Source organism: Ceratotherium simum, chromosome 19, assembly GCF_057802395.1.
Source record: "Ceratotherium simum simum isolate JZ-2026a chromosome 19, ASM5780239v1, whole genome shotgun sequence".
In the NCBI taxonomy this organism is placed as follows: domain Eukaryota; kingdom Metazoa; phylum Chordata; class Mammalia; order Perissodactyla; family Rhinocerotidae; genus Ceratotherium; species Ceratotherium simum.
Window position 1 is genome coordinate 8,682,612 of NC_141918.1, and position 27,572 is coordinate 8,710,183.

General features: G+C 40.6%; 1 protein-coding gene across 1 annotated transcript in view; it reads right to left on the bottom strand.

The window, feature by feature from the left end:
• Nucleotides 1-416: 416 nt before the first annotated feature.
• UBE3D (ubiquitin protein ligase E3D) overlaps nt 417-27,572 on the bottom strand; it is a 150,072-nt gene continuing 122,916 nt past the window's right edge. Inside the window, exon 10 of the mRNA XM_004422065.3 lies at nt 417-1,001. Coding sequence (XP_004422122.2) covers nt 981-1,001 — 21 coding nt within the window. The 3' untranslated portion in view covers nt 417-980. The remainder of the gene's footprint in view (nt 1,002-27,572) is intronic.

Here is a 27,572-nt window from a genome sequence, read left to right on the forward strand (position 1 = left end):
GAGTATTAGGAAATTAGGGGGACAGAAAACCCAGGTTTTTTGAGGAAACAGTGATTAGCTGGTCCATAGGCCAGGATTAATGCCAACAGCCTTGATGAGCAGCAGGTATAGATGTAAATCCAGAGACCGTCCTCTGAACGTGGAGTGGGAAAGGAGAATCTGCTGGCTCCAGTCCCAGCTTGGCTCCTACTGTGTGATTATAGGCAAGTCTCGAACCTTCTCTGTAAACCTTGGAGCAGGTCTATGCTCTATAGGATTCCCTCTAGCTCCATCACTCTCATTCAATGGTTTCCTCACCACCTGCTCTGGCACACAAGGCTTGAGACAACTCTGAAACAGGATGCCAGTGAGGCATCTTTATGGATGTGCAATTGTATTTGGTAAAGCACATAAAGAACAAAAGGAACACACGCAGGTTTGCATAAAGGGGAAAATCTTTAATTTGATAATCACTCATTCAACAAACATTTATTTACTGAGCATCTCTTCTGAACAAGGTATACAAAATTCGGTATTTTTCTTTTCTAAAATTTGTTTTAAGCAAACCTGAGAAGTTCTTTGAAAGTTTGTTTCCTTGGATTTACAGCAGTTAACATTCAGTTCCACCAACGAAGTCCCCAGTGCACTCCACACAGGACAGATGGGTCTCCACTAGCTAATATCCTTCCAGGTGGTGCTGAGTCAGCGCATATTTGAATATTCCTCTCTGTGGGAAAGAGAGACGTAACGTCTATACTCATCTCAACTGCCGACAACCTGCTACCACGACTTTCTTCACAGTCTTGGTTTTTAAAAGATTTAAAGTTAACTCTTCTCTTAGAGAATAGATGCAAACAAACTCAAAACTTCAACGCAATGCCCATTCTCTAGCTCTGGCTCTTGTCTCTGTGATCGCTGCCCACTGCGCTGGCTGCCGGCCTCTGGTGCGCTCCGTGCCGCGGAGCTGTCTGCCCGGGGGAGGGATGCCTCAGCTCCCACAGTCACAGCTTCAAAAAGGCCGCCTGGAAGAGGAAGAAGAACCCATGATGCTTTACTTACACAACACGACGCAATGGCTAAATGCACGTCAAATCAAATCAGGTAAGTGTCCTCAGTAAGGATGCACGCTGATCTAAAAAGAGGAATGACTTAGTTGGGCCAGACATCGCCATTTTACAGCAAGAGCCAATTAGTCCACTTTTTAATGAACCTTATAGTAATTAAAATGATTCACATACCCTTTAAGGAAAAAAAAATAAAAGTTTTAATTAACACTAAAGTTGTATTGCCGTGAAGTAATCCGGTCCTCTTTCTCGTTGGTTCAAACTGCTGTTTTGGACCTTCCAGAAGCAGAATTCTGAGTCCTGCAGATTCCTAGGCAATTCCAGTTCCTCATCACTACCGGTAATTACACTAGCCTCTCCTCAGGTCCTGCCAATGCTTTTAATCACATTCCATTATATTTATTGTGCTTGTCAGTAGAAATTAATCTTAAAACTTGGTGTTTAAAAATTTTTTAATTCAGACAGGCCTACGTACAAAATATTTTCAGACTACGTAATGAGTCCCAGATCAAAGGTATCTAACTTCCTAACAGTTCTAAATAACAGAGAAACAAACATAATGAAGTCAATCGCAAATGTTTAGAAAGTTTTAGTTCAGAGGTGATAATACATCAGGGACTGCGTCAATATCAGGAAGAACGCAGGATGCAGAGCAGAGATAAAGCCTGGGAAGCGTGGGAGGGTTGGGAAGCAGATCCTAGGCCTTTTTAGGGGGAAAGAGTGAGCAACAGAAGTGCAAACATTCTACCCCTGGACAGTTGGTTCTTAAGTCCCCAAGTGCAGTCAAAGGAGGCATGGATTTAACGATCCCTGGTAAGGGGAAAGGGAAAAGGAAGAGTCATGCAGGGCAGATAGCATCTGCTTTATGGTGAGTAATTCAGAAGGATGTTAGTCTTCATACAGGGCTGGTAAGAAAGGCACCCGCTGTGTTTCCATATCAACTTCCTGCTGAGTTTCTACATCAAGTTCTGCAATGAGAACACTGAAGTTGAAGGAGCAGGCAAAGAAGAAAGGTTAAGACTCCTAAACAAAATGTAAACATGGACAATTGATACAAACCTCAAGGGCTCACTGTGAAGATTAAATGAGATAATGGTTATGAAAACACATGTGTTTCTTTCCCTGGCCTCTCAGCTGATAGCAGATATTAGGAACCCATGAACATACCAGATGAGAAGGGGCTGTTCAAGAGAGACCAGCAGGGCCATTAGGGAATGATCACAGAATTACAGGGGAGGGAATTCAGGGCCATTGAGTCTGACTTCTGGCTCACTATGGACGGTGTCCCTGTCAGGTCATATTACGCTTCTACAAGAACAGTTTACAGGGACCTTCCGAAGAAAACACCACTGCTAATATTCAGAAACAGAAAGTTGACCGATGAAAACTAGTTATCTTTTTTAATTCTGAAAACTGCTATGGTGTGGAGTATTCCGATCAGGAACAATCCAGCATAATGACACCACTGATAAACGCCATCATGAAAGTGGTTAAGAACCTTAGCTCTGGAATCCCATAGACCAGCGGTTCTCAACTTGGGGTGCTTCTGCCCACCAGGGGACATCTGGCAGTGTCTGGAGATATTTTTGATTGTCACAATTTGGGGATGCTATTGGCATCTAGCGGGTAGAGGCTAGGGATGCTGCTAAACATCCAACAACGTGCAGGACAGCTCCCCACAAGAAAGAATTACCAGTCCCAAAACGTCAATAGTGCTGATGTTGAAAAATGCTGAAATTATAGACACAGGATTTTAGACTTAGATCTCTCATATATACACTAGCTGTGTGACCTTCAACAAGCTTGCTAGCCTCTCAGCCTTTCCTCAAGTGCAAAATGGGAATTATAACACGACCCACCGGAAACTTATAAAACACTTTATAGTACATTAAGCTATTTTGACTCCTTTCATCCCTAGCACAGTCCTGGGATCTAGATAAAGCAGGCATTTGAAACTTTGTTTTACAAATGAAGAAAGAGAAGCTCAGAAAAGTTAGAGTGACTTACTCAACATACAAAGCTATTAAGTGGCAACGATGGGCTTAGGAAGAAATTTTGATTCCTAATCCATGCTTTTCCCACTATAACTTTACAGATGAATGAGATAAAACCACAGAGGTTGAGGGACTTGTAATCTCCATTATTGCCTTCAATATCAAAGATTTATTTTCTTTTGCCTGCCCGTGAATATGAACTCAAGATGGAGAAAAGCAACATAAGAGGCTGAGCCTATTAAATTAAATGATGAAAAATGGAGCCCCCCAACAAAAAAGAAAAACTTTAAAATTTGACCTAATATGTCTTTTTTCATCTCTAGTTTTTATAGTTCCGCCTGCCAAGTACATTACGTATTTTGCAAGACTTAATAACAAGAAACGGCAATCATCCTTGGGAATAGGTACCTTACAATGCATTTTAGCTTCTTTTTATTTAAAACACTGTGAGTTAACATATTTCAAATGCTGATTTTGTGTTCCCCAGCTTTTATGCATGACAGGGAAAATTGCTTTCCCTAACTGCCATTTATTTTAAGAGAGGATAATTTTATTTTGTTCCATTATACTGAGAAAAATCTCTCTGTATTTCATCTTTTTAGTTTTATTCCCAAAAGTAAAAGTTGTAAAGCTTTTCAGAGTAGATGAGTACAGCTACAGCTTCAGGCTCCATGGTTACAAAATATATAGTTACAAAAGTATAAATAATTATTTAAAAGAAGGGAAGCCAGGACTCTTGCCTGTTGGCTATAAGGTTTGCCTCTCCGTGTTCTGTGCACCTGAATTTGGACATGGGAATGGAAAGTGCAAGAGCGAGTGAAGACGTCTAAAAATAACGTCTCTGCTCAGAGTCATCATCTAAAAACACTCTTAAACCACAGTAAACATGGCCAGGCTGATGCAATAGCTGACCAATGTTAAGTTTATAATGCTTTAAGACATTTGCATCATATCTTAAACACTTTCAATGTTCTTTTATCATAGTTAACAAATTTATATTATTAAATTCTATTCCTCAACATAGACTTGGAATTTCAGTCAATAAGACGATATGCTGTCAAGGCAGGCTGCACAAGATCAAATTAGCATTTAAAAAAAAAGCTACATAAATGCTCTGGGGGTGTGCTAAACAAGACAGATAAAACTGTTAAATACTGGAAAATGTGAGTTTCATAATAATTGTAGGCTTTAGAAAAGATTCTTTAGAATAAGCAGCATAGCCATACACAAATGTTCCTTTTAAAGGGTACTGTAGTCTCTCTCTCTATAAAACACTATGCCTTAAAAATGTATTTTTGCCTAGGTATGGATCATATTCAAAGTTATGTTCTGAAATAGAATGCTTTTATGACATGGAAAAGACAGTTTACACTTTATACTATAAAATCCATTTCTAGGATCAAACTTCATTTACAAAATACACAATATAAACGTAACTATGAAAATAATCACAGAAAATCACTTTTTCAAGCACTTATCAAATATATTTGACGTCTTAACACTGGGATTATTTACCAACTCACTGATTCAGCACTGATCAGGCTCATGTTGATGACACCTGGACTCAACTTTTCGCGTTGGATAAGTAGTATAAGATATTCCTCTCTCCGGGCTGGCAGGCTGGCTTCATTCATTCAACCCTCAAGAACCTCCTATGTGCCAGTGATCGTCCAGTCAGAGACCACACCGAGAAGGTTTCCCTTACGGGGCTAACATGCCAGTGGGGGAGACAGTCAAGTACCGAGATGATTCTATTAAGGTGGGATAAGTAAGCCTAACGCCTGCTGGGAGAAAAAAAGACTACTCTTGGGTTATGAAAGGAAGCAAAATTTCTGAGGCAGTACCCTGAAAGAGGTAATTATTACTCTAATTATGAAATTGTGTTAGCATGGAGAGGCAATAAAACCTGGTGTGGCATACACTTTTTCCCTCTAAAAGATGCTCGCTAAATGAATTACAGGCAAACAGAAAGGATGGAACAAAAGACCAAAGATGTAAGAAGCAATACAATGACGAAGAAGATCCTATCCGTCTAAAATGACAAGAATTATGCACATACGTAACTGTGGACAGAAACACTTGACCAAGGGAGCATCAGTGCAGCCTTCCACTCCAGAATCTCTGTACAAATTCTCTAAGAGCCTTTAGAAAGTAGGGGATGGGGCCGGCCCAGTGGCGCAAGTGGTTAAGTGCGCGCGCTCTGCTGCAGCGGCCTGTGGTTTGCTGGTTAGGATCCCGGGCGTGCACCGATGCACCGCTTGTCAAGCCATGCTGTGGCGGCGTCCCATATAAAGTGGAGGAAGACGGGTACGGATGTTAGCCCAGGGCCAGTCTTCCTCAGCAAAAAGAGGAGGACTGGCAGATGTTAGCTCAGGTCTGGTCTTCCTCACAAAAAAAAAAAAAAGAAAGTGGGGGAAAAGGAAGTAAGATCAATGTCTGTAAATTAATTTAAACTTTTACTTTGCATTTTTTTAAGGAGCTGTGGATGTACTATGATAATTTACATATAAGTAAAAAGCTTGTTGATTTTCATCTACTTGGGAACCAGTTAAGCCAAGCACAGCTATGCTTTCTACGGACACCCAGGTGGAAAGCCCACAGTACGTGAAGCACCAGAAGAGAGATGAGTGTGTGGGAGAGAGAGAAGGGGACTGATGCCTCTTCATCTCTACATGGGGCTGAAAACATGGACAAACGCAAGAGTTACTGGGTCTTGAGCCTATTCTTCAACAAAGCAAGTAAGTTCTAGACATAAGCTTCTCATCACTTTCAGAATAAGCGGATTGTGGAAAGTATTGCTGGCATTGGATGGTGCTATTGTAACACTGCAGTGAACAAGCAGTTCTGATGCGATCGCCCATGTTCCCAGTTATATAAAGCAAATCCAGGAACGCTGCTACTGATAGCAAACCTGTGGGGCAAACATTTATATGGCAATAGTCTTTAGGTGTTACATAAAAATATATTTTATCAAGCAGAAAACATATTTGTTAAAGGAAATAATTCTATGATACCAATACAGGTGAGTGTTAAAATGTATAATGTAAACAGTGCTGCCATAATAAATACACTATCACTCATAAATCAAAAGGTCCTTTTAATTTCTCATTCCTATGGAATATCTGCAGGAGGAAACTTGGCAGAAGGGAACCAATGGTTCCACTGCAGCTCTGGAAGGGACTGGTGTTTTGAAAACCAACACTGTGCTGTCCTAACGGCAACATGCCTCTGACCAAACAAGTTTACTCAGAAGTACTTGCTAGAGCTCAGAAAGGGAGTGTTTTTCTACAGTATCGATTAATTGAAATATTTAGCACCAAAACCATTTCAATAAATAATATTTCAAGGAAGCCACGCTCACTCTATCTTTCTTAACATTGAGAAGCATGGATGTTGAAGAAGACAATATACTTGGGATATCAGTACAATTAGAAATTCCAGGAGGGAACATGGACCCATATGGGGAACAAAACAGTTTTCCAGAGCAGATGACTGGTTTCTGTCATCTAAACAGATTTATTTCAGTGATATTTTTAAATTCCTATTTTAGCTGTAAATATCAATTCTTCCAACAGAGATGCAACCAAAGGAGACACTTGCTTCATCTAGATAAAACACATCCTAACCCATTGTCAAGGGTGGAGGAGGGACGAGCTTGTGAGGCTGTGCTGTGGAGTCCACTAGTTAGCGGGAAAGCGCCATGAAAACATCACGCAGGCAGTAATGACACGCTGCAATGGGTGGTCCTGGGGCCAGGATTATTTAGGTGCGTGAGTACCGAATTCTGTCAAGTAGGAAGAATGGCATAAAGTCACGGCACCACATTTTTTAGGGAAAGGGCTAAGGAAGATCATAGCTGCCCCTGTAAACCGTCCTGGACAATTTTATCTCCTGCCTGAACAGCCTTACTTCTGTTGGTTGGTATTCAACAAGTTTTTTACTGCAATTATCAAAACTTAGAGATATCAAGACTTGTATTGCTTACTGTAATTTTTTTGTTTTAATAACTGATTTATGATTATTTGAATTACAAAATTGGAAAACACAGAGAAGCAGAAAAAATGGAAAATAAAATTTTTGCAACTCCGTTACTCAGGGATAACTACTATTAACATTTTGGATATATCTTTCTAGACTTTTATTTTCTATGTATACCTGGACATTTCCATATATAATGTTTTGTTAATATATAGCTTCTTTTTTTTTTTTTTAAATTTGGGAAGGATTGACTGAGCATGCCCAGTTCAGCTCCCTTTTCTTTCTTTTTCTTTCTTTATTTTAAGGAAGATTGGCCCTGAGCTAACATCTGTTGCCAATCTTCCTCTTTTTTTTTTCATTTTTTTCTTTTTTCTGCCCAAAGCCCCAGTACATAGTTGCATATCCTAGTTGTAGGTCCTTCTAGTTCCTCTGTGTGAGACTCCGCCTCAGCATGGCTTGATGACCGGTGAGTAGGTCGGGCCCAGGATTCGAACTGGTGAACCCCAGGCCACCGAAGCAGAGAGCACAAACTTAACTGCTACGCCACCGGCCTGGCCCCTATAGCTTCTTTTTAACCCAATAATATATTATGGTAATCTTCCCATGACCATGAATATTTTTCTATGGCATTTTTAATGGCTGCTTTATATTCCACTATATATCTATATTACTTAAGGGAAAAAAAGGACAAATGCATAACTTATTCCACCAGAAAGCAAATTTGAGGGTTTTGTTTTGTGTCAGGATGATTAGCCCTGAGCTAACATCTGTTGCCAATCTTCCTCTTTTTGCTGAGGAAGACTGGCCCTGAGCCAACATCTATGCCCATCTTCTTCTGTTTTATGTGGGACACCTGCCCCAGCATGAGTTGATAAGCGGTGCATAGGTCCGCGCCCAGGATCCGAACCTGCGAACCCTGGGCCACCAAAGCAGAGCATGTGAACTTAACCGGGCAGGCTCCAAGGTTTTTTTTTTTTTAGGGAGGGCAAGGAGGTGGTATTGACTGTTGAGCCCAGGGGGCACTTTAGCATAATCTAGTCCAGTGGTTCTCAGGGTGTTGTCTCTGGACCAGCCTCACAACATCACCTGGGAACTTGTTAGAAAGGCAATTTCTTGCTCCCCACTCTAGACCTGCTCAATCAGAAACTCCAGGGGTGGAGCCCAGCAATTGGTGTCTTCATAATCCTCCAGGGGATTCCCATGCATACTAGTGTTTGAGACCTATTGGTCTAGTCCAACCATCTTATACAGCTGAGCAAACTCAGAGATGGTATCTGACTTATTTACAGTGACACAGCTAACAGAAGAGGGATTCAGACACAGGTCTTCTAACTCCTAATCCAGCACCTCCATGTTTAGACCAGTGCAAACTGAAGATGCTTGTCTAGGGGGTCCAAAAATCCTTTAAAAAAACATTTTTTCTTTCTAGAAGACAATAAGTTTGTCAAACAAGGGAGAAAGACACAGTTATGTCCAGCCCTATTTCCTGATACTGATAAAGGAGATTGGGGTCCAATGTCCAGAAAAGGAAAAAGGAGATATTTGAAGGGGCCAAATATATCAAACTGACCTACTGTGTAAAGCTAAGAGTTAAGTGAATAAATTTTGGGGGGCACGGGGGGGCAGCTTCTGATACACCTTGATGTAGTTTCCTTTTCTAAATCTAGTTACCCCATATGGGTCTCTTTAGAAAATTTATTTGGTTAGTTCAGGTAAAGAAACTTCTCACAAATTTGACTTCAGAATAAGGCTACAATGATAACACCAAAAACTGGCAAGGAAACAAAACCTCCTCTACATTGCTTGGGGGAATACAAAATGGTATAGACATTCTACAAAACACTTTGGCAGTTTCTTTTAAAACTAAACATGTAATTACTATATGACCCAGCAATTGCAGTCTTGGACATTTATCCCAGAGAAATGAAAATTTCATGTTCACACAAAAATCTGTACAAGAATGTTCATGGCAGCATTATTTTAATAGCCAAAAACTGGACTCAGCTCAGATGAATGATAAAACTGTGGTACATCCACACCATGGAATACTACTCAGCAGTAACAAGCAGCGAATTGTTGATATGTACAACAACTTGGAAGAATTTCCAGGGAATTAGCTGAGCTAAAAAAGCCAATCTCAAAAGGTTACATACTGTATAATTCCATTTATATAACATTTTTGAAATGACAAAGTTTCACAAATAGAAGACAAGGTAGTGGTTGCCAGGGGTTAGGGATGGTGGGGAGGGGAGAGAGGATGGGATTATAAAAGGTCAACAGGCGGGATCCTTGTGCTGATGGAACTGTTCAGTGTCTTGACTGTGGTGGTGGACGACAAGCACACACAGGGGATACAACTGCATAGAACTTCATACACTCGCACACACATACAAATGAGTACAAGTAAAAGCTGAGTTAAGATGAGAAGGACTGAACCATGTCAATACCCTGGCTGTGATATTGCACTATAGTTCTGTAAAATGTTACCACTGGGCAAAATGTACAAGGGATCTTTCATATTATTTCTCACAGCTACAAGTGAATCTACAACTATTTCAACAAAAATTTCAACTAAAAATAATGCCATAATCCTTGGGAAATGATCTGTCTAGCTTACTCCAATCCAGTTACCTCTAGATGCAGCTTTGAGATGCATTATTCAAAGTCTTGCTCATGCTGATGTTCTGGTCAATATATCACAGAGATCTCATTTTCCTTAGCGGAGTGACCTGAGTCAGCCAGGAAGTTAATTTTGGATGGAGTCCTGAAGCAGATGGCTACAGCGAGAGAGAACACCACTCTATTTAACATGGAGTGGGCTGACAGCCTGGCATTAAATGCTTAGGTTACCCACAATAGCACCTTAAATCTTAGGTTGTATATGAAGTACTTATTCTAAATAGTCCACTAAGCACACTCTCTTGCTTTTTTATTGCCCTGGAGTAAATAATGAGGAAAGATTCGGACCTTTTTTTTTCTTTTTTGAGGAAGATTAGCCCTGAGCTAACATCTGTTGCCAATCTTCCTCTTTTTTTTTGCTGAAGAAGCTTGGCCCTGGGCTATTATCCATGCCCATCTTCCTCTACTTTATATGGGATGCCACCACAGCATGGCTTGATAAGCGGTACATAGGTCTGCACCCAGGATCCCAACCTGCAAACCCCAGGCCACAGACGCAGAGCACGCAAACTTAACTGCTACACCAAAGGGTCAGAAAAGGGTCAGCCCCTTTTCTGGCATTTTTTAAGATCCAAAATGCCATAGCAAATGTTACAGACACATACGGGCTCTCAAGAAGTATTTTTTTCAGACTGAACATATTAGACTAAAACTCTAATTTTAATCTTAAAATTACTATTACCTTATAAAAGATTTGGGGAAACAGGAAAAAAGAAAAAAGAAACATATGCTATAATATCCTAACATAATTATTACTTGGGTGTATTTCCACATAGTTTTAAGATGCATTTTTTCATATTGATTATCATATGTGCCTACTTTTAATATCATAAACACTTTTACATGCTGCTCAGTAAGTCTTTCTTCTTATTTTAATAGCTGCAAAAGAGTTATTAAACTTATTCCATTAAACTTTGTCAAAAAGTTTAATGGAATAAGTTATGATGAACTATGATGGACTTTCATCTTAGAGTCCCAGAAATAGGATTACTAGATTGAAAGGTATGAATATTATTATAATTTGTTGCATATTTTTCCCAATGAGCTGTACCAATTGGCAATGCCATCAGTGTTAGGTCTTTTTTTTTTTTTAATTAGTGCCAATTTAATAAAATAAAAATGACATCTCAATGCTTTTTGAATTTATTTAATTGCTATGAGTTTAAACATTCTCCCAAATGTTTAATAATTGTTTTTTGTGAATTGGTTAATTGTGAATTCACATCCTTTTTCTTTACCACCAACAGGGGGTTTAATTTTTTTAATAGTTTGTATCAGCTCTTTAGTAAATGTTAATGTTTTTTATGCAGTGAAGAAATTAAGTGCCAGGCGTGGTCTCATCTCACTAAATCCTTACAAAATCCACTTGAATTAAATATCTAATTTAATTGTCCCCAAATTATAAATGAGGAACTGAGGTTCAGATAAGTTAAATAACCTTTGCTCATTGCTATAAGCTGGTAACAAGGCTGGGTTTGCAATCAGGTCTTTGTTTCTGAGCCCAGGATTCATTCCATCATAAAAGCTCCTTTCCATCTAATTATGGGGAGAGAAAATTGCTACAGTAACTTTAGTTGAATAAAGAATCCATAATATTCCAATTTTAAGCTAGATTTAGTAGGGACTGGAATGAGGCAGGCACTCTGTTTTTTAAGAAGAAAGTAGATTACTTCTTCTGGATTAGACGTGAGGAGGAGAAAGAAGAGAGACTGGCAAATTAAAGTTCATCTTGTAAAGAGAAAATAATTCTCTGATTAAAAGAGAAAGCTTCTGGCAAATGAGGAGAGCCAACAAGATAGATGAGAAATTGGCCTGAAATCTCAGAAAGGAATTTTTGTCTGTAAGTTTAGACAGAAGGATGAGTTATACTGGCATAGTTTATAGTCAGCTCAGTAAAAAAGATTACGACTTGGAATAATCAAATAACAGTTAAGGACTGGCCAGACTGGGATCAAATTGTAACCAGATGCTTATTTTCTTTAGCCATTTACTACTTACACATAACTTCAACAACATAATATTCAAAGACACGCAAATCTTTAAAAAGGCAAACACGTTAATATATTCATTTTTAAATAAACACCATTTATTTCTTAAGCCTATTATTTGGAGTTGCTGGAAGTAAACAGGGATCATAAAACTGTAATTAATCTATTTATTTTAAAGGAGGGTCAAGGAATGCCTTACGGGAATTTTATAACTACAAAATGAAACTACAGTCAACGCCTGTATTGACAGAAGGCACGCACCGAAGAGGACAATGCTATGTGATGTTTTACCACGAGCCTCACCTTTTTTCTTTCAGCAAAAAGAGGCTCTTTTATAAAGAACTGCTCGTGGAGCTTCTCCAAGTCCAGAGCAGCTCAGGGCACAGGACTAGAAAAGGGCACGTGGTGATCAAGGGCTCTCAGTGTTCAAAGTGGTAAGTTTTACACCCACCATCTAAGTTCCATGAGAAGCCAGGAGAAATCAGGTGACTCCCAGGAGGGTGCAGAAAAGTGAATTCTGGTTGAGATGGAACTGGGAAGCTGGAGACAGAGCGTATTAAGAGAAGTAAAAACAGACTCGTGTGAGAAGGCAGCAGTCTGTACACAGCCAGAAGCTGTGGGAGAGCAAAGATCCGGGCCCCGGACTGAGGGAAAACTGAGATAGAACCCCCTCCCCGATACCTCTGAACTGAAGGACGACTCAGAGTCTGGGTTTGGCTGTGGGGATTAGTGATAAAGATGTAAATGGCCCGGCAGGCCCTGGAACAGACGAGGCCCTCAATAAATGGCAGAGTTTATTATCATCATTACTATCCCTAAAGGCTTTATGGATTTTAAACATTGCTACAGATGCATCTTTTTCTCTGTCTGCTGTTCATGAATGAATTCATGTTTCTTTAATTATTTTGAAAGGAAGAAGCACAAATGGCTGATTATGTATATAAAATATCCAAGGCTTAAATAAGGCTCTCTCTTGCTTATACTACCCTAAGTAACAATAACATCTACCAGTGCCAGGTACCGAAATTGCAGACATTGCGTCTGGAAAAAAACTGCAAACCTATAGTGTCTGCAAATATAAGAATGTAGATTTGTGTAAAACACCACCTGCTACCTAAAAAATAACTCCAAGCCCAGAGGCCACTGACAGGACTGTGCAGAGGGTCTCTCAAGTTGTGTGATGGGCAGCACTCCGAGGGGTTCAAACCAGCACATCCCTGGGTACTGACATAATCCACTCCTCAGAAATTCAGCTCTGAATCTGGGATTACTGACTAAGCAATGGGTCTTTAATACATGAAATTATTTGGCTGAATTCATAATAATTAGGCTCTTCCCAAATATGTCCAACTTGTATCATAATATTAATTAGAAAGAAGAGCCTGTCTGATGATTCATCAAGACACTCTGTAAAGCAGTGGGAATAAATAGATGGATATAAATATGACCTATAACCACTCAGTCATTAGTGTCTTACAATGTGGACTAGACTGTTCTGGCTACTGGGGCATTGAATACTTGGAAATGACCAAAGCTTAACTATACTTCCTTGGGAAATACCAGCATCCTTTAAAATCAGCCAACTGCCATAAAATGCTAGGCTTTAGAGTTCACTACGAGACCTGGATCTTGCCATCTTTGCACAGAAATGCAAGTTCTGTGAGATGGTATCACTGACTGACTGAAGAACTTGCATACTTCAATGCAAGCCAGAGCTGGCAAAATACATAGCTGAGACAGGCAGCCTGGCTTAGGAGAAAGAACATATGTATTTCCCAGAGGCAACATAGATTACCCAGCCTTGATACCTCAGTTTCTTCAGGAGCTTCCTTCTCCTGATGGGGCTTCATCTGGTTGGTCAAGGATTGTATCGGCTACCGCAAGGTTTGTGAATGGCCCCAGTAGGCAATCTCTTTCCCACACCAGTGTCTGGGAAAGCTTACTTAGTCACAAGCCTTCCTCTGCCTGCCTAAATGGGGTCTGAGGTTCATGACTGGTGAGCTGCAAAATTAACATTAAATATCTAGGGGTCCTTTACAGCAAAATAATTTCTTAAGGATTAGGGAAGTTATGAGAGGAGTCACAGAAACATAAATTTTGATCTGATGAGAGTAAGGACTATAACTTGTCCAAAACTTGTCCAAGTTATAAAGTATGAGATAAAATACACCGATAGGGAGTGGAGAAAATTTTGAAACTCATATATTGTTTAGGTGACTTTAACACACCGAAATTGCTAAAAGGCTGTGATCATAAACAAGTATTCCATTGAGTCTACTGTGCTCTCAGAACTATTCCATTTGGTGTAAAGATAAGGCCTATAAATACTTTTGAAAAATGTTCTCTATTTTCCATGGATTTAGGGGTAAACATTTCTTTGAAAAGAAAAAATATTTTCTAAAAATTTCCCTAAAATCTCTTTGAGGTCTTCATCTTTCTAAGGAATGAGAAATGAGTGGGCCCAGCTAGGGGTTCCTCAGTAAGGATTTTTGGACAACCAAGACCCAGTATGAGATAAGCACGCATGATCTCATTCTTTTCCTCAAGAATCCTGGGTTCATGACATGAGTATGATGCTAATAAACAAACGTGGAGAGAAAAATGTTAGGGGCAGGATAGATCAGTGGGAGACTAATCTTTTCATTTTGAAAAACATATAAAGAAACCCAGCAAGATAAGAATCCTCACTCAGGTTCAGTGGTCCCCAGCAGGCATCTCTCCCTATACAAACTTCTGCCAGTCGACCCATGACACCAACAATCTGCAGGACACTTAACTGTTTTCCGTTTGTTTTTAACTTATGAAAAATTTCAAATATTAACATATTCTCTAGTAAAGAGAATAGTATACAATAAATCTACAAATATTTCCTAGAAACAATAAATACCAACTCATGGCCATTTTGTTTCATCCAAACCCCTGCCATAGAACTCTTCTGAAGCAAATCACAGGTCTATTATTTTGGATATAATTCAGTATGTATCTCTAAAAGAGAAGGACTACTACAAAAATAAAACCACAATGCCATGATCACATCTAAAATATTAATAATAATTCCTGAACATAATCAAATGTCCAATCAGAGATCAAATTTCCCCAATTAGTTCATAAAATAAAAACTGTTGGTAATTTGTTCAAATCAGAATCCCAATATGGTCCAAGTATTACAATTAATTCATGTCTTTTAAGTTTCTTTTCTTTTTATTTTGTGAGGAAGATTGGTCCTGAGCTAACATCTGTTGCCAATCTTCCTCTTTTTGCTTGAGGAAGATTGTCCCTGAGCTAACATCTCTGCCAATCTTCCTCTATTTGGTATGTGGGACACCGCCACAGCATGGCTTGATAAGCAATGTGGAGGTCCATGTCCAGGATCTGAACCCACGAACCCCAGGCTGCCGAAGCGGAGCGCACAAACCCAACCACTACGCCACTGGGCTGGCCCCTTAAGTTTCTTTTAAATCATAGGTTCGTCCTTTCTCCTTTTCCTCCCTTTGCAATTTACATTTTGAAGAAATCAGATCTTTTGTCCTGTAGAGTTTTCCACAGACGGGAATGTGGTGACTGTTTTTGTTTATTTTCAGCATCATGAACTCATTGATTTAAAATATATTTGATATGCTTTAATCCACTGCAGTCATTATTCTTTTTTTTTTTAATATTTATTTATTTATTTAGTGTGTGTGTGTTCACAAGGAAGATCAGCCCCGAGCCAACATCCGCGCCCATCCTCCTCCACTCCATATGAGACGCCGCCACAGCATGGCCTGACAAGCGGTGCCTCGGTGCACTCTCGGGATCCCAACCCCCCGGCGGCCAGCAGTGGAGCACAGGCACTCAACCCTACGCCACGGTCCGGCCCCTGGAGTCATTATTCTTACTGATGCTCAAAACATCCACCTTTGTCAGTGAGAATCTCTTCAACTCGAAGCCTAAGTCCTGTTGACATGATCCTAGTAGTTTACAGCAGTTTTTTGTTTGTTTTGTTGTTGGTGTTTTGCTTTCTGGTAGGACAGGACCCAGCCTCATCCTATACATTTCTATCCCAGACATGGAATCAGCCATGTTCCCAAGAAGCCTGGTTCCTTTAGTGGGGAATGGTATTTAGAGGTCACACTAGAGATTGCCTTATTGCCTACAAAGCTCTTTGGACATGTTACCTCATGTATACACACACACACGCCTCTCCTCTTCTGGGGGCCACCATGTTCTCCTTCCAAAGAGCAGTGAGAAAACACCCTGCTTTGGGTGCTCTTGTGTCCTATTCAGAAACCAGGTCCTAAACTACTCAGAGATAAATCTTTTTGTCTGGTTAGCAGAAGAGGACAGGTTAGAAAAATACTGCCTTAGCAACAGAAATTATTTTGTTGGAGAGAAACTAAAAACAAAGAAATCTCACTCCTTTTCCAGTGGAACCAAAAGGAAATAACTAAGTTCTGTTATCAGAACTTAGATGGAAAAAGGAATCTTTCTAGACAGAGAACTTAATTTTTTTTAACTAGGTAAAAACATTCCTGTGTGAGTAAAAGAAAAATGCTTCCAGAAAAAAGGCTCACCAAGAAATCTCTGGGACAAGAAATTATCAAGGTGACTCACTGCCTTGTGTGGGGACAAGTCCCTGCTGTTCATCTGTTTATCAAAGCTGTGGAAGGATGAGGGAGGGCCTATGGTTGTGTGGAGGCTGTGGCATGGGAAGGCTCTCCCAAAGAAAATAAAAGTAGTTCTGTATACTCGCCTGGCTAATTAGGAGGAGTATTTCTGACCCCACTAAAGGAAAAGACTCTCTAAACCTCACAGTATGTTTGAAAACAGAAAAGAAAATAAAAACCAGAAGGGCACGTTTCACAGTAGTTTTTATAATTTAGACCAAATTTATTCAGATGGCAAAAGGTTTCTCAGTCCCTGAGGACTGAGAAGGTTCCTGTAAAACTTAAATCTTTTGGGGGAGGGGGTGGCGGGGAGGGAGGAGGTATGGGGACTCCTACAAATTAATCATAAAAAGACTTAGACACTTCACAAGAGAAGATAAATGACCAAAAAGCTCCTGAAAAGGTGCTCAATATCACTGGTCATTAGGGAAATACAAAAGAAAATCATGAGACACCCATCAGAATAGCTACAATAAAGACTGACAACACCAAATGATGTTGTTGTCGATGATGATGTGGGACAACTGTCATGCTCACATATAGTTGCTGGGGGTGTAAAATGGCATAACTACTTTGCAGAAGTGTTCGGCAGTTTATTAAAAGTTAAAATGTACATCTACCCTACAACCCAGTAATTTCATTCCTAGATATTTACTGAGAGAAATGAAAATAGGTCCACAAAAAGACTTTACCAGAATATTTATAGCAGCCTTATTCAAAACAGCCCAAATAAGAAACAACCTAAGTGTCCATCAACAGCAGACTGTATTAACAAATTGTGGTATATTCATACATGGAACACTCCTCTGCAATAAAAAGAATGAACCATTGATAAATGCAGTAACATGGATAAATTGCAAATGCGTCATGTTAAGTGAGCGACCAGGCAAAAAAACAAAAGTACACACTGTGAGATTTAATTTATGTGAAGTCCAAATGTAGGCAACATGAATCTGTGATGATAGAAATCAGAGACAGTGGTTTCTGAGGAGGGAGGATTAATGAAAAGGCTCAAAGGGAACTTTCTAGAGGAATGGATATGGTCTATCTCTTCTTTTTGGATGGCAGTTACATGGGTGTATCAGTGGTTCTCAACCAGGAGGGATTGTGCTGTTCAGGGGACATGTGGCAATGTCTGGAGACATTCTTTTTTTTTTTTTTTTTGTGAGGGAGATCAGCCCTGAGCTAACATCCGATGCTGACCTTCCTCTTTTTTTTTTTTTTTGCCGAGGAAGATTGGCCCAGAGCTAACATCTGTGCCCATCTTCCTCTACTTTATATGGGACGCCACCACAGCAAGGCATGACAAGCAGTGGGTCAGTGCGCCCCCAGGATCTGAACTTGTGGACCCCAGGCCGCCGCATTGGAGCGCGCGCACTTAACCGCTTGCGCCACCGGGCTGGCCCCGTGGAGACATTCTTGATTGTCATGACTAGGGGATGCTACTGGTGTCTAGTGGGTAGAGGCCAGGGATGAACAGGACAGCTCTCTACAACAAAGAATTATCTAGTCCAAAATGTGAATAGTGCCATGGCCAAGAAACCTAGTTGTATACACAATTGTTGAAATTCATCAAATTGAACAATTAAGATCTGCACATTTTACTGAATGTTAATTATTACCAAAAGAAAAAAGAAAAAACTCAACAACCCCTCTCCTCACCCTAAAGTGTAGTTAAAGAAGATTGGGAAAAAAATAAAATATTTCATATTTCAATCCTTTATATTTTATATTTCATATCTAAATCATGCTCAGTTAATGTAGATTGGAATAAAAAATACTGAGGGGACTTCTGATTTCCAGTTCCACATGTAAGGAGCTTAGAAGTCGACACTCTATCCTAATGACAGGTAAAAAGCTGAATAGACTAAAAAATCAACAATTCTTCTCGGATCCATAAGAGAGAGGAGGACACAGGGCAAACCAAGACTGGAGAGACAGGAAAACACAGGGAGTTGTGCCTTAGTGGAGCAGGGGCTTAGGAGCAGAAACTGCCTCAGGACCCAGAGCTGGGGTAGGAAAACCTCAACTCTTAATTGATGACTTGCTGGAGACTCAGTGTGGACAAGTCTAAGTTAAAAACTCCAAGGGACCCAGTCATAATGGGCCCCCACAAACTGTGAGACCCAAGGGCTCTACCAGGTTCCCACTGCAAATATTGGAGAAAAATCCCCTGGTGCTTCTGGCAGAGGGAGGGGAAAAGGAACCATCTTGAAATACCCAGAGCACTCTGTTCTTAACACGGCCTGCCCTCAGGTGACACTAGTTAACCAGATCCTAATCTGCTGGAGTTTTAACAGAACCTAACTGATCCGGGGAAGGAAATAACCAACTCTAGCCAGCTGTAGCCATGCTGTCCCATCTAAGGGAGGAGAAAAAAAATAAAAACTTGACTTATAAAATGTCAAAAAAAAAAAAATACTGGGGGAAAGATGGATGGGGTGTGAGAAGTTAACTCAACAACCCTCCTTTCCAACACACTCTTCCCATCTTCCCTTCTTCCCCTTGTATAACTCACACTTGGACTACTCAAAACTTCCTGAAGTTTCTTTTCCCGGAATTAAATTTTGGCCTCAGGGAAATGTGTAGACAGTTCAGTGCACAGATAGTCCTGGGGTGATAAAGCAGTATAGGAGTGCAGCGGGGCCGGGCTCAGGCTGCAGGTGAGCCAGCCAGCTCTCCCCATGCGCCTCAGCATCTGCTCACCCATCCCCGGAATGCGACACTCTTCACAGGCCCATGGCTCCACGAATGCACTGACTCTAAGGCTGCCATACAGAGCGGTAGGCGTGGAGCTGGGTGGGGACATCCAAAGGGGCTTCCCTTTGTCCCAAAGGTCACGGTAACAAGCTGGCAACTGATCTCTGTGGTTCTCTCTGAATCTCAGGAAATTTTTGATACAAAGTAAAAAGTTGTTCTTAAGTGAAAAGAAAAATGGATCCGAAAATGTAATGCCGTGAACTAGTTTATGTACAGGTACTATTAACTCTGATGTTTGCAGAAAACAAGTAGCTCATAATTCAGGTTACTAAAGTTGAATGTCATAAACATTTTTGTCCTTGGGGGAATCTGAACTGTATAATATTAGCCTTCCTGCCAGTGATTTTCAGGTCTTCCCTGATGCTTACCGTGGTACCCAGAATACATCTTCTGCTGAGCCTGGAGGCAGCCCTGAGTCAGCTTTTCCCATTACCTGTACACCGAAGCCATTCAAGAGACATATTATTCAGGAATGCCTCTGGACGAGATGCTGCAGAGCTCCTTCAATATTCTGGCCTTCTCCTCAGCCAAGAACTTTTTCCTTAAATTTTAAATTAACTGACTTTTAACACAAGAATTCACATCTGCTTTCTCTCCCTTTACACGGGAGTAGATGCTTCAACTTTTGGGTGGGGCAAACTATAACTCTTAAGTTAGAAAAACTGCCCACAAAAACTTCATCACTCACTCACTCTCAGAAGCCTGAAGTTCTATACTTGTCTCTAACCTTTGCGTTGATTCTCTAGGATTCGAGCTCTATGAGCAATGAAGCCCATTAGCTAAATTCTTTTGGAAACCTGACAGCCTCATACTGTGCATTTGTTCCTGTGGGCACATCTGCTGCACAGGAGGGAATGGAATTGGATGCCTTCCCCCACCTCCCAACTTTGCTGTTTAAAATGGCACTGAGTTTTAGCAGTGGTAGGCGGGGGACAAGAAAGGCACCTTTACACTTCGGTCACCATCCTCGACATATGCAAATATACCAGCTTTAAACTCACCATCTATTAAACACTTGAACCGCTGATTCAGAGAGCTACTTCTTAGAGTAGAATTCAAGAGACACAGCACCAGTGATTTTTAATTCCCAAACCCCTGGAAGCCACACAGCTCCACACATGTCCAGCAGCACTTGCTCATGCACACGGACACTGAGAGGGGGGACCACAGGCCTCTTTTTGCTGACATTTGGTGTTTCAGTTTTCCCAGTAAAAACCTTCTTATCCACCCCACCCCCTCAAAAAAATCAAACTTGCATGCAGAATGGTAATGTGTTATCTAAATCTCGGTGTACCACACCATGAGGTCTTGCACATAGGAGGCTTTCAATAAATAGTTGTTGGCTGCAATGAATAAAAGATTGAATTAATGAATTATGTAACTAGAATCTATGTTTAGTACTTTTCCTTGGAGTGTTAAAAAAAAATAATGTTTTATAGAATGGATCTAAAAAGAGATTGGGAACTTGGACATTTTCAACCCCAGTCCTCTACTACTTCCATGCTGCTTGGCAAAGCACCCTGGCCAGCAAATGACTTGGCTTAGAAAACTTTGCTTCGAGCTCTGTCCAGCACTGCTTCACAGGCCCTAAAGTTGAGGCCACGGGGCAGAGACCCCCACTGCTCTTCCTAGCTCTGTGAAGAGATAACTATCACAGTGGGGTCCCGACGACTCCGTGGTACTTTTGTTTTTTACAAAAGTTATTTGTTGGGGTAACATCGTAAGATTCCCAGAATTAGAATCAGGTGATAACAGTTTTCATGTCAGAAACACAAACTTAAAGACAACTCAATCATCAAATGATTTAAAATGTAGGAATTAGGCAGGTGGTGACACTGATAATGTGAAGATTGTTCCCAGCGTTTTTCTGAACACTATGAGGCATAGTTTGGATGGTAAAGATGAGCACAGCTCACCAGTTTTTCAAATGTTTGCTTTCCATGCATATTTTGTCATCCTAGTCTGTTTAACTCAAAAGATCTAATCCCACAAGATCACCTATAATTAGAGAGTGATGATGCATTCTTCGAAGACAAATATAGACACCACAGAGGTGATGATGCATCAGCAGTCTGAAAATAATTAATGTTTATCCTTGCAAGGCCACCTACACCAAGACACTTGGGAACAGTTCACTATAGCCATAATGTCACAGAAGGATGGCAAAATCATTTTTCTTATCTGCAGAAGTAGGTCACAGCAAGAACATTTCGCAAAAAACCCAGAGTGGACATGAATGGGTTTTTGACACAATCTTTTCATTTTTCACCTCAATGCAAGACTTGATCATCGGTTCATTCTGTACTCCCTAATCGTCCTTCTACTCTGTTAACAGGACCAGAAATGCAGTATTTGAGGACACAGCTTCTAAATTGAATAACAAGAGCTCAAGCATTTGAAGCAGCCACTGGTTTTTGTTGTTGTTGTTTTATTTCCAATGACATGAAAATAAAACCTATCATCATAAATTAGTACACTTAGGAGTCTGAGCTAGGCAATGCAGAGGCATAGAGGCTAAAGGTTATATCATTTCCCACGGCAACCTTTTAAACTCAGCATATGGCCTGCAAGGGGGACGGCATTTTCTTTTTGTAGAGACTTCTATTGAAACTCAACAGTCAGACCTTGCAAAAACAATCTGAGTTATGTGCTAGTGCTGCTGCCTTCGAGCTAATGAATGCCGTTCCCAATGAGGATGAGGAGGGTAGAAAAACGGCGTATACAGTAGCGGGAAGGGGGACCGTGACATTCACACTGATAATTTTGTAACCTCAGGAAACGTCATCAGAGGGGCTGAAATCCACCCACCTGAAGCTCTGTCCCATCATCGGTCAGAAAGGCTCAACACGCCTCCTGCATCAGCAGCTTCCTCCAGTTAACGCTGCGCCTCCTGACAATCAGGCCCTTGGGTTCACTCTGGCCTGTTTTCTTGGGGAACAGGCAAAACGTCTCCAGGAAACCAGGCTTCTCGCCTAACTATGTGCTCTTATTGGCCTACATTTTCAAAGGAATGTGCTCTGAAGTTCTGGTAAGGGCTTGAACCTGTTCTTCGGCTCCAAGTCAGAGTTACTCATTTGGTGCAGTCCTTCCTCTCTTCTCCCCAAATGTACTGAAAAGCCTTCCTCTGTCCTGTTTTCTGCCTATTTTCTTCTTGCTAAGAGCAATCCTATTTCATTTTTCACAGAATGTGATTTTGTGTGTTCGCTTCATCATTTTTACTCCACTCAGCGTCATTAATGACCTTCGAGCTTAGTCAGTTATTCTATGCTTTTTCCTTCCACATTCATCCGTATTTTTTTCCCATTTTTGCACTGAAGGACAACTGTACAATGAGTAAATTGTAAAGTTGTGTCACAGTTCCCTTAGGGACAATCTTCTTCCTTGAGCTATTAAATTGGAAAAGGGCTTTTTAAAAAAACATCACGGCTTTGTCACAGAGCAGGTGCAATCATTACAATGTAAAATAAGTCCTTTCTCCAACAAAAGTGGTGTAATACTTTACTTGTAACTGCACAAAGGGATTTAGGAAATGGAATATAAAAAACCCATCAAGAGCTTTAAAGAGTTATGTGCACAGTTACATGACATTTGGTTCCTGCAAAGTAGACAATAAAGCCATACCGGTGTGGAATCTATGGTTTTGCTTTCTGGATTCACCGTGGCAAATCAGGTCATTTAAACACTGGAGAATGATCTGCTTTTCATTTATGCACAAACCCATGTAGTCAGTGATCCTTTCGATGTATTCATTGGGTTCCTCCAATGTGCCAGGAAGAGTGATGAATTAAAATCAAAATAAAAAGACAAACAAAAAACAATCTTTTTCACCCTGAGAGACATGTCAGTGGTTATCCGCTATTCTAGGCATGCCACTTACTTCAAAAATTATCTCATAAATTGTATGTACCTGCAGACAATGATAGGCACAGTAATAACAGCCAGATGCACTGAGGCAGATGCAGTCTTACGGTACTCTGTCAAACCCAGGACTCTTGCACTGGTTATACGCTGGCAGCCCAGTGGGCATGCACCGCAGTGGGGAAAAAGGCTCTGGAATCCAATAACCTGGGCTTGGATTCTCGCTCTGTGGTTTGCTGCCTGTGCGGCTTTGACTTAGCCTCTCTGAGCCTCAGTTTCCTCCTATGAACAACAGAAATAGTTGCACCAGTCCCAAAGAGTGGTTGTAATGACTAAATGAGATAAAATCCACAAAGCTTCTATTACTGTGCCCATTGCAAAGTCGATGCTCAATAAACTGTAATTTTAGCAGCATTGTTATGACTGGGGTTTATAGCCTGGGAGACATGATTGCCTCAAACTAAAGAATTCTTTTTTTCTGAGAAGGGGAATGATACGGTTAATATCAAGGAGGCTGAGGAGGCCTAGGCTGAAAATTAGTGTATCCCACATCCTAGCCCTGCCCCTCTTCTCTCTCAAGTGGTGCTCCTACTTCCTTTACCTAAGTGCCCCACCACATCTCCATAAAGCCCCTCTACATTAGCATCCCATCCACTGACCCTTACTTGTCACCACTCTCTTTTCCTCTATCTGGCCCAGACTTATTTAGAGAGCTTAATTCAGGGAAGTAGTTAACCATTCTAAATGAGTCATAGAAAGGGAAGGAGATAAATCAATTTTCTTTTTGCTTGGAGATGGAGATGATGGACACATGAGGAAGAGGAAATGTGAGATAATGGAAATGTAAGGACACAGGGATAACTGGACCAAAAGAAGAATTACTTAATGATCCAAACTTCACAACAGAAACTGATGATGCTCGGTAGTAGAGAGGACTATTGATTTCATGTGTTCACCTCAATTGGGTTCACAGAATTACAGAACTAGAACTGGAAGAGACCTCAAAGATAATTCAGTCAAGTCCCATCTTTTTAGCGATAGAGAAACCGAGGCCCAAAAAAGGTCTTAAATGACTTGCTGAAGGCAACTCAGCTAATTGCTGCAGAGCTAGAGCTAGAATCTAGGTTTCTCACAGTTTCATTCCAAAAAGAACTTAAAATAACTAGGGTGTAGTGTATTTCGGTGGTTGACATTATCGTATTTGTTTTTGTTTGTTTGCTGCTGTTGTTTTTGTTTGCTGTTGTAACAGATGCAGTCTGACTGTTAAAAGGGGTTTGGATCTGGGGATTTACTTACGTGCCTGGTGGTGGAGCAGTCCACAAATGCCCTGAAATTGCATGCAACATTTTAAGTGGATATACGGTTTTCTACAACTAGGGTCCAAAGCTTTAACGGTCTCTCAGAGGTGTCAGTGAGCAAAACAAAGTCAAGTGTGGTGGACTGGGTAGAGATCAGAGCGGTGAGAACAGTGGTTTCCAAGCTGCTGCAGGTTGCGATGCTTCCAGTGCAGACATGGAGAGGTGGGGCAGGGAGAGGCTGGTTGGCAGAGTGGGCTCTGCGGTCCCACTCGGCTTCAAGCAGGGCGGCTTTACTTTCTACCTGCTCTCTAAATTAGTGGTTGCTCAATCTGCTGAAGGAAAGGCTTCTGCTGCTGAGAGTGGGGGGATTAAAAACCACTGTTAGACCATATCCTAAAAACTCTCAATTAAGGTGAGACCCTCTGCCTATTTAAAAAAAAATTAATTTACAGCATTCTGCCCAGAACCCCTTCTCGAGTCTCTGCTGCAGTTCCATTATTTCCATGTTTAACAGCCAAGATACCCCTCGCCTTCCCAACATCTTCATGAACGCCTGCTGGGGGTAAGAAAACAGGAACTGGAAATTGCAGGTGGCTAGAAAAAAGAACCTGAGCCCATCCTTTCCCACTCTGAGAGGACAAGGTAAATTACTTGTTCTGTTCCCTGGCTTCGCCCAGGATGGTCTTCGTCCCAAAGGCCTAGCTGCTGCTACAGTCGCACCGGAAACCCTGAGTGCATTGTCCACCTTTTTCTTTTTCTATAACCTGAGAAATGTTCTTTCCTCCATTTTTCTCAGACAATAAAGAGTTGAAGGCATATATTCAGAAACAAGAAGTTTTAAGTTCTATAGCATGTTCGATAACTTGGGATGGGGAAAAATGAGAGCTAGTAAAAAGCAAGAAAGCTTAGAAAGCAATATATTTGGTCATTTTCACCCAAAATTAGAACTTCATGCCCCTAAGACACAAGCCTAAATAACGTTGTTTGTGTTGCATTAACCTTAAGCTAGAATATGGCAAAAGTAGATTACAGGAGATCACAAAAAAGAGTTATAACATTAGCAGCAGCTAGCAGGAATATTTTGGCAAGCAATCACTCTTACAGATTCAGTTATAAACATCAGGATCACAGTCTGGGCCTGTATGAGTTTGTACACAATTCGAGTATAAATATATGACTTCAAAAATAAGTACCATAGTGAGAAATGACCACTCCACAAGACATTTTATATTTGAGGTTCAGTGTTTCTCCTCTTCTGCTCTTACACCCTCACTTAACATGTTTATGCAGGACGGCAGAGCCCTGGGGACGGGGGGTAGTGAGACATCGGCTGGTTCAACTCTCCCTCACCAGCTCTCCACGGGTGCAACCATTTCTACTTGACAGTACGGTTCCTAGAATTAGATAGAGTTTTTAAAGATATTCTCTCATTGAATAGCTGGGCCTACACCCAGCAATGTTCCGGTGTCATGAATTATACTATAAACACATAAGACGATGTTCTTGTTTTCAAAGAACTTACAATCTCACTGGAAACCCTGGGCGTACGTTTAAGCAGCTGTCAGTCATACTAAGTGAAGGCAGTCAGAGCAGGGAGCAATGGAAACGCAGGTGTGACTCTTCCTGTCGTCTTTGGTGTCTTTTACAATACCCAGTATAAGGTAGAGAACACAGCTGGTGGAACCAGAGTGGTAGAGACAACAGAGCACTGGGCCGAGAGATAAGGGGTCAGGCCTCTAACAGTCATTAAAGTAGAGGTTGAGAATCAGAAATAGAAGGAGTTGTCCCAGGGATGAACGTAACAGCCATTTATTGAGCATTTACTCTGTTCCAAGTAATTCTCATATAGTCACTGACTTTACCACTACAATTCCCAAAAGGTAAGTAATACTATTACTACACAGATGAGCAAACAGAGGCTCAGAGACATGTCTGCCTGATGCCCTGCAGCCAGCGTGGGCAGTGCTGAGTTTTCACACCACACCTGTCTGATTTCTAAGTCCGTGCTCCAATCCCGACTCCTCAATCCCGTCATTTCTGCGATTCTGCAAGTCTGTGTTGACGTACCTATTATGATGTCTTATTCAATTATGAAATATAACAAAGCTCATAAAGTATTCAGACATTTCTGCAGAAATTTTACTGACATCTAAGTATATAATAATTTTCTACTTCTCACATTAATATATCCTAAATACCATTACTACAGCATCTATAAGATAACATAAAAGACCATAGTGCATACGTTATATTTCGTTTCCATAGGTTCATATCAAAGGCTGGCACATTCAGAATATGTTAATAACTGGTAAATTATTTAGCTATTTTATTTAGCTCTGATGAATGGAACAGTGAGTTAAATTTGAGGTATATAAGTATCCGGATAGATGAATTCAGTGTTGGTGAGTGAAAGAAGATACAAATCTGATCAAGATTTAATGGTACTGTTATAAGAAAATTATTGTAAACAAATAACATCTACATACATTTCAAGTATAACTTTTATTTTTTTTTTATTTTTTTTTTTTTTTAAACTCAAGTTTTATTTTTTTATTGCAGTAACATTGGTTTATAACATTGCAAAAATTTCAGGTGTACATCATTGTACTTCTATTTCTGCATGGACTACATCATGTTCACCACCAAAATACTAATTACAACCCATCACCACACACATGTACCGAATTATCCCTTTCACCCTCCACCCTCCCCCCTTCCCCTCTGGTAACCACCAATCCAATCTCTGTCCCTATGTGTTTGTTTATTGTTGTTATTATCTACTACTTAATGAAGGAAATCATACGGTATTTGACCTTCTCCCTCTGACTTATTTCACTTTGCATTATACCCTCAATGTCCATCCATGTTGTCACAAATGGCTGGATTTCGTCGTTTCTTATGGCTGAGTAGTATTCCATTGTGTATATATACCACAGCTTCTTATATGTATGACTTTTAAAGAGGAAAAACAAACACAATGGAATCTCTCTCCACTGTAAGCAAAGTGCACTTATCTAGGTACCATCTGCTGCTCGAAGAAACTCAGCTGAAGTAAATTCACTTCTGGATGTGGCGACTACTTACGGGAGTTACCTGTAACACCTGTGCATGTTCGGGGGGGGGGGTGTCCCCCTAATGCCAACTGCATTTAATTTTAGATTCTTACATTATAGAAGGAGCCTTTCATTTTACCCACCCAGCTTCCTGCACTTGCAGCATCCCAGAAGAAATCAGACACTGAAGTTATTAAAAGTCGGTTTCCACCTATTGAATCTGAAAACAAACTCTGATGACTGTAGAGAAGGGATACATGGGGACACTTAGAGAA